This window comes from Stenella coeruleoalba, assembly GCF_951394435.1.
Source record: "Stenella coeruleoalba genome assembly, chromosome: 15".
Taxonomy (NCBI): domain Eukaryota; kingdom Metazoa; phylum Chordata; class Mammalia; order Artiodactyla; family Delphinidae; genus Stenella; species Stenella coeruleoalba.
Window position 1 is genome coordinate 72,304,073 of NC_137161.1, and position 14,667 is coordinate 72,318,739.

Here is a 14,667-nt window from a genome sequence, read left to right on the forward strand (position 1 = left end):
CCTGCCGATGCAGGGGACATGGGTTCGTGCCCCAGTCCGGGAAGATCCCACATGCCACGGAGCGGCTGGGCCCGTGAGCCATGGCCGCTGAGCCTGAGCGTCCAGAGCCTGTGCTCCGCAACGGGAGAGGCCACAGCAGTGAGAGGCCCGCATACCGGAAAAAAAAAAGTAAATAACATCTTAGTATCGTTAGGAAAATGGTCAAAACCCAGTCAGCCCTAGGATGGAAACCAGGCTCTGCTGCTTCCTAGCTGTGTCATGTGGGGCAATTTCCTTAACCTCTCTGGGATTCATTTCTTCATCTGTTAAACAGGAATAATAGCAGTCTATACCTCAGAGTCGCTCTGAGCGTTAAATAACACGTGTAAACTGCTTAGCACTGTTCCCAGCGTATAAGTGCTAATGGTGGTAGACAGAAATGGTTGGTCTATTGTGCAGGAGAAGGGTGTAGTAAAAGCAGCAGGCTGACCACAAGTCAAGAGACTTGGTGCTGGAGCTCTTCCATTAGCCCTTCCACCTCAACCTTGGGGAACACACATGTCCTTTCTGGGTTTGGTCTGCTCCACCTGGCACCTGAAGGTACCTAAGGAGCTGTCATGAAGAGAGGGGTAGAGGCTGAGCAGCTAAGTTCCCACCCTCATTTGAACCAATATTAAATACCAAGGTTACTGGGATTCCCTGGTGGTCCAGTGGTTAGGACTCTGTGCTTTCGCTGCTGAGAACGTGGGTTCAATCCCTGGTCAGGGAACTAAGATCCTGCAAGCCACATGGTGTGGCCAAAAAACCCCAAATACCAAGGCTACTTTATCAATTAAGCACCACAGGCACTGTACCCAGGTCCTTCTAGCTTTCAAGTGCCTACAGTTGAGAGCCGAAGAAAATTTCAACTCCAAAATAAGGAGATTAGGGCGTCCCTGGTGGCCCACTGGTTAAGAATCCACCTGCTAATGCAGGGGACACGGGTTCGAGCCCTGGTCCGGGAAGATCTCATGTGCCTCGGAGCAACTAAGCCCATGCACCACAACTACTGAGTCTGTGATCTAGAGCCCAAGAGCCACAGCTACTGAAGCCCACGCACCTAGAGCCTGTGCTCCGCAACAAGAGAAGCCACCGCAGTGAGAAGCCCACGCACTGCAAGGAAGCCTAGCCCTTGCTCGCTGCAACTAAAAAAGCCCACACACAGCAGTGAAGACCCAACGCAGCCAAAAATAAATAAATAAATAAATTTAAAAAAACAAAATAAGGAGATTAAATTGTATAATTGAAATAAATGTTGTAGTAAATGTCTACAAATGTAATATGTCAGGTAGTCAAGTGCAGTTCTGTTCGTCATATATAGTTACATATATGAACTATATTAAATGCGGGAGTTGGAGTTTTTTAATATTTGAAATTATGTGTGGTAGGGTGGCTGTACAAAAATGTGCATAAAGTTTACAAAGGTCTTTAAAAGACTGTGAGATTTCCCTTGAAAAGTAATGTTCTACATCCAAAATAATTTAATCTTTGAAAACCACTAAACACACCAAACCGTACTGAACTACATGATCTCTAGGGCACCTTTCCAGAGTTGCTAGATCATGAGAGGCTGGATTGAAATGTGCTTAGAGAGGTTATTTGCCCCTGACAAGTTATAAGGCCTGAGGATGGGTGCGGGGCCGAGGGTGATGTCAGGATCCTGAGGCCCAAGAGGCCTGTGGAGCGATGACTCCCCACCCGCCTGTGAGGCTGAGCTGCTGGGGGCAGGTGGAGCCAGGCAGACATGGTCTGAACGTCTCCTTCATAGGGAACTTAGCAGATGTTCATCTCAAGATGTGCCCTGCAGCTGAGTAATTCCCTGAGGTGTGGCCTGTCCTCCTTAGCTAAGTTCACGACAGGGCACACTCCAGAATTCCCCCAGACTCGCTGCGGGCACCAACTCCCCATCATTTCCTGAGGAGCCAAGTGTTAGGAGGCTGAGGCTCAGATGTGAAAGTAGGATAGAGATGGGGTAGTAACAACATGGTCCTAAACAGGACCAGCCTAGTGGGTCTTAAAGGCTGAAGTTGTCCAACCTTCGTACTGGGTCCAGTATGCTCCCCCTATGGGTGGGGTTGGAACTGCAGACAATCCCTGTAATTCCGGTCAGTCAGTGTGCACAGAGGGGTGGCTAGAGGTTCCAGCTGGCAGCGGGGAGGGGACAGCCCAGCTGGCTGCTGGGAGCCTGAGAGAGCTGGAATGCAGGCACTAGGTCTGGATATGAGAATCAGGGTCTGTTTTCTGGCCCAAGGACAGACCCTCCGTGTTTGGGAATAGGGACCTCCACGAGGCTGAGGGTTTTCTCACACCTACACTGGACTCCCTTTGTGTTTGTGCAGCATTCAAAGCACAGGACGTGAACTTGCACAGATATGGGTAAGTCATGTCTCCTGAGCCTCAGTTTATAAGATTCAAGTGAAACACTTAATATAAAAGCACTTCCCAGACAAGGGCTTACAGCTTCACTGGCTGTAGTGATGACCTAGTACCTCCCACTGCCCAGGGCACTATCCGTGCACACATTTTAAGGACGAGTCTCTTTTACCACATAAAGGTTTTTATTGAACTCAAATTCAGGGGCTCCAAAGCCTGAGGAAGACAAGGGAGGCTGGGGTTTGCACTCAGAAGCCAGGCCAAGCTTCGGGGCCCCACTCCCCGCCCCGCCTACCCTCACCCCTTCCTGACTCAACGAGGGTCTCAGTAGCTACCAATCTAAGCTACCCATTCTAATTAAGTAACCCAAACCCCCTCCCCCCACCCCCACCTAGCACTTTGCCAAGCCAGGCTTCCACCAAGGGGCATGCTGCTGCTGAGGCCAGCTCTCTGCTGACCTCTTTCTGGATCTCTCCCAGAGCCTCCGGCTACCAGCTTGGCCTCCCTCCAACCCCTCTTCATAGCCCATTTCCCATAAGTCTCCGTGTCATGTCGCTTCCTCCATCCCGGCCCCCTCTCCTAGAACCCTCGACTCCTCCCTCCTCCAGCGTTTCCCCTATTCTCTCTCAAGGTTTCTCTAGCTCCCTGTCCCCTTCTCTTCTGCCCACCACCTCCCCACCCCGACGGGTCAGCGCCGGTCAGCGCCGGCCCCAGGTCAGCGCCGGCCGGCCGCGTGGGTCCGCTGGTGGCGGATGAGGTCGGAGCTCTGAGAGAAGGCCTTTCCACAGTCATCGCACTTGTAGGGCCGCTCCCCGCTGTGGACCCGGTGATGCTGCAGCAGCGTGGAGGAGCGGCAGAAGCCCTTGCCACACACGGCGCACCTGTAGGGCCGCTCGCCCGTGTGGGAGCGCTGGTGCTGAATCAGCGTGGAGGAGCGATTGAAGGTCTTGCCGCAGTCGGGGCAGCTGTAGGTGCGACCCGGCAGGTGGGTACGGGCGTGGATGGCCAGCACCGAGCTCTGGCCAAAGCGCTTGCCGCACTCAGGGCACTTGAAGGGCTTCTCGCGGGCATGGCTGCGGGCGTGGGGGATAAGCGCCGAGCGCTGGGAGAAGCTCTTGCCACAGATGCCACAGCTGAAGGGCCTCTGCCCGGTGTGCACCCTCTGGTGACTACGCAGGGATGAGTTCTGGCTGTAGCACTTGCCACACTCGGGGCAGCTGTAGGGCCGCTCATGGCTGTGGGTGCGCTGGTGCCGCAGGAGGTAGGAGCTGTCGCCGAAGGCCTTGCCGCAGTGTGGGCACTTGTAGGGCTTCTGACCAGAGTGCGTGCGCTGGTGGCGAAGCAGGTAAGAGCTGTCAGCGAAGGCCTTGCCGCAACGGGGACACTTGTAGGGCCGCTCGCCCGTGTGCGTGCGCTGGTGTTTGATGAGGTCAGAGCTCTGGGAGAAGGCCTTGCTACAGACCTCACATTTATAGGGTTTTTCACCTGTGTGGATGCGCTGGTGCTGGATCAGGGTGGAGCCCCGCCCAAAACTCTTCCCACAGATGCCGCAGATGTTAGGCCTCGGGCCCTGCCCACCCCTGGCCCGGCCACCCCGTCGGCCTGGACCACGAAGGGTCCCCGTCAGGCCCAGGGGATTCTGGAGCATCTCAAACTGGGGTGTAGCCAGCAGGGCCCCTGTGGGCATCTCAAAAGGGGGCCCTAGGGGCAGGCCCCCCGTGGGTTGCTCCCCAAACCCCTGGGTGAAAGAGTCCAAAGGGTGGACTCCCAAGGGGATGCTCAAGGGATTCTTTTCCTCAGGATTCAGAAGAATCTCTGCACCTTCCTGGAATTTGGAACTTTGAGCTTCAAATTCAGGGCTCTGGGTTTTGAACTCAGGATTCTGGGGTTCAAATCCAGGGTTCTGCGGTTCATACCCCGGGCTCTGGGATTCATACCTGGAGCTCTGAGATTCATATCCAGGGCTCCGGGGTTCATACCCAGGGCTCCGGGGTTCATATCCAGGGCTCTTGGGTTCATATCCAGGGCTTTGGGGCTCATACCTAGGGCTTTGGGGTTCAAACTCAGGGCTCTGAGAATCTGATTCAGGGCTTCTGGGTGCAAACTCAGGGCTTGGGGGTACAAAACCAGGGCTTCGGGACTCAAAACCTGGACTCTCAGGCTCAAACCTGGGGCTTTGGGGTTCAAACTCTGGGCTTTGTAGCCCAAACCCAGGGCTCTGGGGTTCAAGCCCAAAAGGTATCTCTTCCACCTCATAGTCCCCAGTGCCTTCTTGCTGAGAAATTTCCTCTTCCTCATTCTCACTCATGTTGCCTGCAGGATCAGAGAATTACAGAAAACCCAGATTGTGTGGGGCCTGGAAGGTCACTGGGTCCCACCATTAGTTGCCACAAACCTTTCCCTCCTCCTCAAGCAGGGTCGCTGGCCCTCGGGCAAGTGCTGAAATTCCCACCTCCCCCTCAGCAAACCCAGGACACCGGGTCCTCGCCCCCGCCCCCTCCAAGTCCCAGGTGTCCAAGCCCCCGGCTCTCTTCCCCTCCCACCCACTACAACCCCCTCTCCCGCTCCCAGTCACGCTCCTCGGAGGGGCGCTCCCTCCCTCACCTTTGAGAGACCCTTCGGGGCTCCCCATTTCGTCAGGACTTTGCACATCCCGGGGCTCGAGGCCCCACGGCGACGCCTCCCGTTCCATCCCCGCCGGCTCCCAGTGCGGCGGCAGTGGCGATGGCGGACGATCCTGAGACCCGGTCTGAGTGCCCCGAGACCCGGGCCCTCGCCGCCCGCCCGCTTAGCGCCACCCAGGGGACCCGGCTGTCCAGCCCTGGCCCCTGAGGCCGGACGTCTTGACCCTGGGCCTCTCCGGCCCGCTGGGCCCCTCCCCTATCCGCGGCCCCGCCCCCACCCACAAGGTCTCGGCTTGCCCTGGGGTCCTCACAGGCCCCCACACGTCGTGACCTCGGAGATGAGAGACTTCACGACTCCCCTTGCCGCCCCCGGATACCGCTCCCCGCCCGGGACCCCGACGTCTGGCCTCCCAGCCCCCGGGTGGGCTGCGGCTGGCCGTCCCCCTCCCTCCGCACAGGAAGTGTCCGTCCGCGGCCAGTTTCCCCCGCTGGCTAGCGCCGCGGCCTCTCTAGGAGCGACTGGAGGTGGAAACTCGTTGGCATTAACCCTGGGCTGGATGGCCCCGGCGTCGAGGTAGGCGAGGACTGGGCGCCCTGGAGCCGGCGGGAGAAGCTGGGGCAGTTTGTATGCCTATGTCCTAGGTCCTGTCCTCCCGGGGGCCTATACGTCCGTCTCCCGGCCCTGCGTCCGTCAGTGCCTGTGGCCAAGGGCGAGGCAACAAGCGAGACCAAGGTCAGCGAGAAGGAGCGACGCTTCCCGGTGCCAGCGGGGGCGGTGTCTAGCTCCCCTCCCCTCCCGGGCCTTGGGGTCAGCTCTGGCCGCGCCTCGGGACCCCGCCCCGCCCCTTAGGCTCATCGAGGCTCCTGAGTCTCGAACCCCCACCTCGAACTCCACTCCCCCACACCGGCGCGCCCACCCCCAGTCCTCCTGGCCCCCTCCGCTCGCTGTTTCTCCTAATCTCACCCTTCCCCCTTCTGGGCGGGCTAGGATCGTTGCCAAGGAAACAGGCCTGCCTCCAGTTTCCAGAGGCACCGCCCCTCCCTCCCAGGGAACTCACCGATTGGTCGGTGCAGCGCGTGCTTTCACCGTCCCGCCTCCTCCCACTACACCAACTGCTAGGCGTTAATGGTCGCCAGGGAACGCGAGGCACCTTTCTGATTGGTTGCAGGGTGCGCAGGCCGGTTCCACCTCTTCTGTGCTTCAGAAGTGCTAGCGGGAGGAGTGGGAGGGACGTCCCTGGCGTCTCCCTTCTTGTCGAGCCTGTGCTTTCAGACATTTTCCCGCCCTCATTTACCCTTCATTAGGTTTTATCTTTCTGAAGAATGAAAGACAAGGCATCTGAGGAAGACACCCTTGACTCCCCAGTCTCTTCTCGCACTCTCTTTCCCAGCACTTTCCTTCTTCCCACAGGTTCCAGGTGCCGAAGTGGCCAGTCGGGGGGGATCCTGCCGCAGAAAGAAGGTTGTTTCCTCTTCTGTTACCCTGCCTCTCCCCTCCACCTTCCCCAAAGACTGAGTTTAACTCAATCCCTTGGAGCCTTTGTCCCTGGTTCCTGGATTTTCTCAGGAGTGGAAGTGGATAGGAGAGAACCACTCTCCAGTCCTGTCTGACTTGGATAGAGGCTTGTAGAGGAAGGGAACCTGAGAAACACTGCCCTAGGTGCAGCTTTGAATCAAAGGAAAAGTGACCCTGGAAAGACAATTTAATAGGATCCAGTTCTTGTCCTTCTACTACCCTTGCTGCTGAAACTAGTTGGTAGTGTTCTTTCTTCTTTTTTTTTCCCGGTACGCGGGCCTCTTACTGTTGTGGCCTCTCCCGTTGCGGAGCACAGGCTCCGGACGCGCAGGCCCAGCGACCATGGCTCACGGGTCCCGCCGCTCCGCGGCATGTGTGATCCTCCCGGACCGGGGCACGAACCCGTGTCCCCTGCATCGGCAGGTGGACTCTCAACCACTGCGCCACCAGGGAAGCCCTGGTAGTGTTCTTGACAATTAATGAACCAAATTCTCTCTGTGGGAGTGATGCAGGAAGCATAGATTGTGTTTTCTTGTTGCCTTACCAGACAAAGGAAAGGAGGAAACTACTTAGGAGGAAAGATGGCATCTTCCATTCTCCTGAAAGGAGATGAGAACAAGAATTTGGAGAATTCCAAAGGAGAAAAGGCTGGAGAGACGCGATCTCAGTTCTCAGTAGAGGCTTACAGACAGAATGACAGATAGAGATACCTTCCTACAAATAAAGCAGGAGTCCTTTTCTGCCCTCCAGAGGATCAGCTTCCAGCTCCATGCCTCTCTCCCATCCCACTGTCTGTCCTAAAACCTTCATGAAGAATGGCTCACAGGGTCCAGCACTAGAGGGCCCACACAGGCAGAACACCCTACAACCGCAGTGATTATGGGCAGAGCTGGACCTGGGCCACCTCCTGGTCATCCCCAAAGCACACAAATGAGAGACAAAAGTCTCCTTCATGAGACACTTTTCTCTGACCTCCTACCTGCTTACCCACCAGAAAATTCCCACAGGAGAGCAGCCGTCCCCTGCAAAGTATGTGGCGAGTCCTCCAGCCCCAGCTCTGACATGGTCCCTGCCTGCACTCTTCATAGCGTGGGCCACAAGCCCCACGAATAGCAGAAGTTGGGCCAGGGCTTCAGTCTGCTCTGGCACCAGTATTTCCATGTGGAAATTCAGTCTCACTAGTACCTGGCTGACTTCCAGGCAGCCTCCTCCAGCACCTATCCTCTCTATGCAATGGACCTTCGAGAGGCAGCCAGCCTCTGCCGGCCACATGCCCATAGCAGGGATAGGCTCTAAGCACAGGGAAGACTCTGATGAGGCTTCCAACTTGACCAAGTGCATGTCCTGAGTTGGGCAGCCACTTTGTCCACAGCATCATCCCTCAATGTGCAGCAGCACTGGGGCAGTGTGCAGCCACAGTTCATGGTCCAACCAACTTGGCCCACACCCAAGAGAGTCCTGACAAAGGCTCTGTGTGAGAGGGGCTTCTGTGTGATCTGCTTCCTCCCTGCATGCAAAGGACAAGCCCTCTAAGAGGGCTTCTGTCAGATGCTACAAGAGATGCCCAGGTATATTCAAGAAGCTTTGAGGTACCCAGAAAGAGACCAATCATGACACAGGCCCCTTTGCGAAGAACAAAGGAAATGGGAGTCTTTGTGTATGGCGAAGTCATCAGCTGGCCTGACACATTTGGAACAGGCCCTGACACCAACCCCTACTCTTCTAATGCTAAGAGCAGCTAGAAAATAACATTTTTACGTTCAGAGCAGTGGTTCTCTCAAACTTTAGCAGCCATAAGATTCCATTGCTGGAGATACAATAAACTAGGGACAGGGCCCAGGGAGCTAGCTGCATTTTGAAGAGATAACTGCATGTGATTCTGTGGCAGAAAGGCCTTACTTTGAAAAATATTGGCCTAGAGCAGGTTTTAGCTTCTGAGTCATAAACGTCTTTGCATGCACTGTTCCTAGAAAGATACACATAAACAAATATTCCCCCCAAATTTAGGGGTCTTTGGAGCTCAGATCAATACTTATCCTTTACATGGCTTGGACAAACTAGGAAGGGGCCATGTGGTCATGGCCTTGACCTCTCACTCTGGCCATGTGGATGGGGCTCATGTTTTCACTGATGCAGACAAGCATTTCTCCTGAGGCACCAATGAAGCCCTAGGAAAACCCTCTTCCTGGCTTAAATTGCTTCAAGGGCTGAGCCTCAAAAACCTGTGGTAGTGGAGAGAAAAAGGGAGCCTTACCTTTAGGGGAAGTATCCGTGCCAAGGAGTGAGGAGCCAAGAAGGGGGTGAGGCTGAGGCTTAAGCGTGCCATGATACTCAAATATTAAGTGAGGGGGAAATTGGGTCACGAGGGCAGGAAGCAGAGGAGTTGGTTCTGGTTTGGGGGCCCTACGCAAGTCTTGAAAACTTAAGCGCACTCAGAGAAAGTAGTAATTATACCTTTAATTGGCAAGCTCAGACAGGGTCCTGATCTGGCTTTGAGGCTGACCTGAGAAGTGGTATTGCAGGCTGAGTTTCCCCCAGGCAGTGCTGAGGGGCAGGGGAAGGATGGGTTGGACACTGGCTTCTCTAGGGGAATAAAAGCTGGTACAAAGGTAGCTACTACTGCCAAGGTGCCTCTCCTTACTCCCACATTCCCCCTGTGACAGGTGGCATATGAGCCAATCCTCCTGGTGAAGTTTAGTCTCAGAGAGATCTTGGTGGGGTCAGATTGGAAGATTAGGTTGGAATCAAGTCAGTCCATCACTTTACCTGAAGTGTCTTTTCCCCAAGTTTTGTACCTCTTCCTATAGAAGTTTCTTTAGGTTGACAAATCTGGTTTCTTCCTAAGGCCAGACACAGGGCTGAGTTCTCAGAAGGGAAGTGCACACAGGCCACCGAGGACATAAGTCTTTGCTACTTCTACTTGAGGGGAAGGGTCATCCTGACCAGAGGCAAGAAAGGGTCTGCACATGGCTGGCTGCTTCCATCACCTGGACAAGGCTGGACTCTGACCACAAAGGAATGAGTGGTAGATGGATGATGGAGTCACAGGGTGATGGGGGAGGGATTCTGTGCAGAGCTTGGGAATATAGAATAGTACAGTTCCCTCTGGCTACTAACCCCAAATGTTCCTGGCCTTGTCCCCCTCTGCTGGTGATGGAGGTCCTGAAGAGAGTGAAGATGCGAGCTCTGCTTTTGTTGGCCCTGGAACTCTCATCTAAGGCTGCTTTCTCCCTTGCCTTGTTGGCTATGTGGCTGTTTTGTCACTCATCTTGTACCTGGGCTTCACTAACACTGGGCTGCTCTGTCCCTAGTCTAGGTCAGTGCCTGGGTGTCATCTCAGGGAGGGGGGAGATGCTTCCAGAACCCTGGCTGAGACACTGACAAGGAACTCAGGAGTGGTGTGGTAAAGACAGCAGGAAACAAAGAATCCTAGCATCTCACTCTGTGTGTGACCTTGGACAGGTTGCTCAGCTTTCCCCAGTCTCAGTGTCCCCAGATGCAAAAGGATGGAAAAGCTAAGATCTCTTCCAGTTCAAAAATGTGATGAGGCCCTCCTGGCTGGGCCTAGAATAGCAAAGCCTGAGCCATAGGGCTCTCCGAGGGAGGCCCAAGGAGTACTAGAGGGGTCTCTCAGGCCCCTGCCCTTCAAAAACAGGAAGTGCAGGTCAGCTGAGTGGTGCTAAGGTGGAGACACCACTCCATTTGGGGCAAAACATTCAGTCCTGACTGCCTCTTCCTGATGGGCTGTCCTCTCCAAGCAAGATGCTTCCTTCCATATGCAATTATGAGGGTGAAATGAGTTGATGGACAAGACAGTACTTTGTAAACCATAAAATGCAATACGAGCCAAGATCTAACATAAAGCCTCCTTTTACTTCTCTCCTGCCACCCTTTTACAAATATGCTCTCTACCTGAATCCCTGATTCAAGAACAACTGAATGCTGTAGACTACAGTTTGCAAACTCAAATGACTACAGGAACCCAACAGGTCATGTAAATGAGTAGAAAAATGCCAGATGGAGAGGGCCTGCTTTGCCAGAGATGTTGGCGAGCCATGATGAGTGCCAGCTGACACTGGTCAGGAGGTGACAAGGAGTGGCAGGCATGCTGAACTGGAGAGCCTGGTCTCCATCCAAAGGGACAACTGCCCCTCAGCTCTCACCAATTGTGGTTTTGTGGGAGCTCAGGTGGAGTTGGCAAATCTTCGGATTTTTCAAGAGAGGCCAGAAACCTGGTTTTCTGTGTGAAATATCCTGATTTTTAAATCTTAACCAATAATTCATAACATTTAAAAATGCTGGCTGGGCTAAAAAAAAAAAAAATTAAAGGCTGCTACAGACCACATTCAGTACCCAGCCATCAGTTTTTAACTTCTGCAGTAAAGTCAGTGGGTAAAACAAAGTTCTCCACCTCAATCCTCTTAGAAACAGCCTTTTCTTCCCCACAGTGAAAGTCTAGTGGGGGTTCTAACCTCAGCCCTAACTCAGCAAAGGGGGCTTCTAGAGTCTGGGACAGTAGGGAACAAGGTATCAGCAGATGAAGCTCGTGAGGGCCTAAGATGAAACAGTCCTCCTCCCCCAGGTCCAACTCTGGCTGGGAATTCTGTGGCCTCCCCGGGGCTGCCAGAGTTTCAGGCCCCTGAGGCCACCCTGGGCCTCAAACAATGTCTAGATCTTCACCCTTTGCCTTGTCACTGTTGAGGCCATCACCCACACTCCTGGAATATCTCTGGGTAGTGCTGGAAGCCCACGGGTGGGTCCAGGTCCCCTCGGCCAGAGGCCAGGGGTACAGGCAACCCACTGGCACCCCGGCCCCTGCGCCGCCCCGCCCCGGGCCGATGGACCCACTGGTGCTTGGCCATGGCTGACTTCTGGCCGAAGCACCTGCCGCATTGCGGGCAGGCGTAGGGGCGCTCGCCACTGTGGGTGCGCCGGTGGGCTGCCATCTCGGAGCTCTGCCGGAAGCAGCGCCCGCAATCTGGGCATGGATAGGGCTTCTCGCCCGTGTGGGTGCGCACGTGGCGCCGGAGGTCTGAGGCGTGGGCGAAGGCGCGGCCACAGTCGGGGCACGGGAAGGGGGTCTCGCCGCTATGGACCCGCTGGTGCTGGTACAGGGCGGAGCTCTGGCTGAAGCAGCGGCCGCAGTCAGCACAGCTGTAGGGCTTCTCGCCCGTGTGGACCCGGAGGTGGGTGGTGAGGGCGGAGCGCTGGGTGAAGGCCCGGTCACAGTCTGGGCAGCGGTGGGGCCGCTCCCCTCGGTGGATGGCCCGGTGCTTGCTCAGAGAGGAGGCCTGGCTGAAGCCCTTGCCACAGTCAGGGCAACTGAAGGGCTTCTCGCCCGTGTGGGTGTACAGATGCTCCACCAGGGTGGACCGCCAAGCGAAACTCTTCCCGCACATGTAGCAACCGTGCCTCTGGTCTGCCCTGGGGACCGGGGGATGGGCACAGAGTGGTGGGCGACCCCGGCGAGGCACCTTCGATGGCTGCTCCCAACCATAAGAAAACCCAGCAGAAAAGGGTTTGAGAGCCGTCAGCCCGGGAGGCTGAGCGTCCACAGAAAGGATCTTCCCCAGTGCCTCGGTCCCTTCTCTTTGTCCTTTCTCTTCCTTGTCTCTGGAACCTGCTGGGAGATAAGGGGAGAGCTCAGACCCTGGCTTATCCTGGTCCCTGATTCCCACAGCCCACATGGGGACAGAGAAGCCTCTTAGATACAAGCACCTTCTGGACCCACAGCTGCCTCTGGGCCTCAGCTTGGTACAGGCAGGGAAGCTAGGAGTGACACATTTTCCTCAGCTGCACAGGATGGTAAGAAAAGCTGCAGAGACAGAGAGAGAGGGAAGGAACAGAGGCACAGTACATTCTACCCCAGGGCTGGGGAAATGAAGGTCAGAGGGATAACAATTTAGCTTGATCACGGAGGATGAGTGGATGGTAAGGATGCAGCACAAAGAGAGGCATGAAGGTGACTGGCATTGACAAGTTCAGAGGGGCTGGGCACTGTGCAACAGGTGGACAGGATAAGTGGAGGAAGAAAGCCGTGCAAGCCAAGAGAAAGGAGGCTGCTACAAAAATACAACAAAAAGGAAGTAAACTAAAACAGAGGAGGTGGCAGAGGCGCTAGAGAGCAGGCAAACAGCAGACGAGGTGACGCGGAGCTCCAAGGAGCTTAGAGACCAACTAGATGTGAGGGGCTCAGATACCGCGGAGCTGGGAGTGGAGAGGCAGGTATGCCTGGGTCACACTCACAGCCCCTTTCTAGGCTGAATCCAGAGCTAGGCAGGGACCAGGCATAACAACCTTAGCTGGGAAAGCAATTCAGGGAGGAAACTGATGAGCAGGTAAGGAATTGGCAGAGGGTAGCAGGATGGGTCAGACCCAGAGGAAGTCCCCACGGGACAAAGTACCCACTACTTCACCTGTGTCTGCTTCTCTAAGACACTCTCCCGTCTCAGGATCCCGGGCATCTGGACCCCACAGTTCGGCCTCTTCCTCCACCCAGGAGATGAGGGCTGGCTTGGTGCCTCGGAAGCCTAGGGGAGAAGAACGCAAAGCCCACGCTGCGGGGGAAGCCGCCGCCCAGGGTCGCGACTTTCTGGGGCCTCACACTCCACGTGCAGGACCCAGAGGTTGGGCGGGGTGGACGGGGTTGTGGGCGCAGGCGATCAGGTGGAGCCTCACCGAGCGCGCCCAGGTGGCCGTAGGTCTCCCGCATCACGTCCCGGTACAGGGCCCTCTGCGCGGGCCGCAGACACCCCCACTCCTCCGGGGAGAAGTACACGGCCACGTCCGCGAAGCTCAGGGACTCGGGTGTCCCCCACTGGCGCCCGGCCCCGTTAGGTTCCCGCGCGGGGAGCGGGGCCGGGGGCGGCGCCATCGTAAGTGCCACCCCGGCGGCGGGCCAGCGCCAACCCTACCCGCCGGGGTCCGCGGAGCCTCCGCGATCCAGAACGCTCCGTGGCCCGGCCCGAGGGTCGGGGCGCCGTCGTGAGGCCGGGAGACCAGGGACGGCCCCTCGAGGGCCCACGGGGAAGGCTGAACACTAAGAGCGGGTGGCTGAAGGTGCACCGAGAACCAGAATTGGAAGATGCCTTCCTAAGAGATGGCGGCAACGCGGCCCCGCGAACTTCGCTCCCGCGCCATCGTGCCCAGATGACGCCGCCCCGGTGTCTCCAGGTGGCTTTGTCTTCGAGCCCTCAGCCAACATGGCTGCAGCGGCTACAGGCGCCCGAGGAGGCGCTGCCACCAGCCCGGAGGCGGCGTTCCCCAGAGCTTGGCGCCCGGCTCCGGAGGCGCGGCGGCCCGGCTTCCCCGCCGGGTCCCCGCGCCCGTCGCGCTGGAGGCGCAGCCGCGGCCCCGCCCAGGTTTGGAACAGCGACCTCCAGCCCAGACCCCAGGCCGCTCCGCGCTGTTAATTCAGACGTTCAGTTTCGCCGCTGGCCATCACTGGGTGACAGCAGGCTTCCCCCAATGTTGAGGGTAAAAAAAAAAATGGAGCGAGTAAAAGAACCTTCTCTACTGGAAGCTTGATAAGCCTGAAATTATGGGAGCTTCTGTTTCAGGAGATCGTGGGGGCGACTGGGGAAGAGTAGGGTGAGGTCTAAAAAGGTCGGAAGGACCCTCTTTCTGTAAGCTTACGCTCCCCCGACATGCCCTACAGGACGTCTCCCGAACATCTCTTTACCTCTAGCTCAAGCTTGGCTCCTGAGCTCCTGATCACAGAGCCACCTGCCACCTTGCCCCGGCATGGATGGCCCACAAGCACCTCGGACTCTGCGTGGCTCAAACTGAACTCATCCCTTTCTTCCCATAACCTGCCCCTCCTGGGGTCTTTGTCTTAGCAAATGGCACCAACTCTCTCCATCATCTCTACCTCCAAACCCTCTCTCTCACCGGACACATTTATTGACTGTCTAGTCTGTGCTTCCCACAAGCCTTCATAAATACCCTGCCCTAAGAAGCCTTGATATTTTTCCTTTGGCCACTTAAATCAGTCACAGCATTTCACACACTTCATGGACATGCACTTCACATCTTCAGCAGCTCTGGTGTCTGCTCTGGAGCTCTTGTCTGTTTGCCTCCTTCCAAAGGCCCCCCTGAGGCTTCCACCTGACATCCTGTACCCAGTGGCTGCTTCTC

General features: G+C 56.3%; 2 protein-coding genes across 4 annotated transcripts; both read right to left on the minus strand.

The window, feature by feature from the left end:
• Positions 1-2,802: 2,802 nt before the first annotated feature.
• On the minus strand, positions 2,803-5,796 carry ZNF768 (zinc finger protein 768). Of its 2 annotated transcripts, XM_079945549.1 has the most exons (3): positions 4,996-5,796; positions 4,643-4,704; positions 2,803-3,721 (listed from the first exon to the last, which is right to left on the minus strand). In XM_079945549.1, the coding sequence occupies exons 1-3, from the start codon at positions 5,081-5,083 to the stop codon at positions 3,107-3,109; spliced, it is 765 nt and encodes a 254-aa protein (XP_079801675.1). In that variant the 5' UTR covers positions 5,084-5,796; the 3' UTR covers positions 2,803-3,106. The 2 variants fall into 2 exon arrangements, with proteins under 2 accessions (XP_079801675.1, XP_079801674.1); XM_079945548.1 differs by having other exon boundaries at positions 2,803-4,704.
• A 4,589-nt stretch (positions 5,797-10,385) lies between these two features.
• On the minus strand, positions 10,386-14,136 carry ZNF764 (zinc finger protein 764). Of its 2 annotated transcripts, none has more exons than XM_079946102.1 (3): positions 13,210-14,136; positions 12,948-13,061; positions 10,386-12,151 (listed from the first exon to the last, which is right to left on the minus strand). In XM_079946102.1, exons 1-3 carry the CDS (start codon positions 13,403-13,405, stop codon positions 11,238-11,240), a joined length of 1,224 nt encoding a protein of 407 aa, XP_079802228.1. In that variant the 5' UTR covers positions 13,406-14,136; the 3' UTR covers positions 10,386-11,237. The 2 variants fall into 2 exon arrangements, with proteins under 2 accessions (XP_079802228.1, XP_079802227.1); XM_079946101.1 differs by having other exon boundaries at positions 10,386-12,154.
• Positions 14,137-14,667: the final 531 nt, after the last annotated feature.

Excerpts from the sequence above, each read along its gene's own strand:
- ZNF768 (XM_079945548.1), bottom strand. The coding sequence starts at position 5,083 with ATGGAACGGGAGGCGTCGCCGTGGGGCCTCGAGCCCCGGGATGTGCAA. Across the intron at positions 4,705-4,995 it reads CCCCGAAGGGTCTCTCAAAG|GCAACATGAGTGAGAATGAG; the intron begins GTGAGGGAGGGA and ends CTGATCCTGCAG.
- ZNF764 (XM_079946101.1), bottom strand. The coding sequence starts at position 13,405 with ATGGCGCCGCCCCCGGCCCCGCTCCCCGCGCGGGAACCTAACGGGGCC. Across the intron at positions 13,062-13,209 it reads CGGCCACCTGGGCGCGCTCG|GCTTCCGAGGCACCAAGCCA; the intron begins GTGAGGCTCCAC and ends CTTCTCCCCTAG. Across the intron at positions 12,155-12,947 it reads TCTTAGAGAAGCAGACACAG|CAGGTTCCAGAGACAAGGAA; the intron begins GTGAAGTAGTGG and ends CTTATCTCCCAG.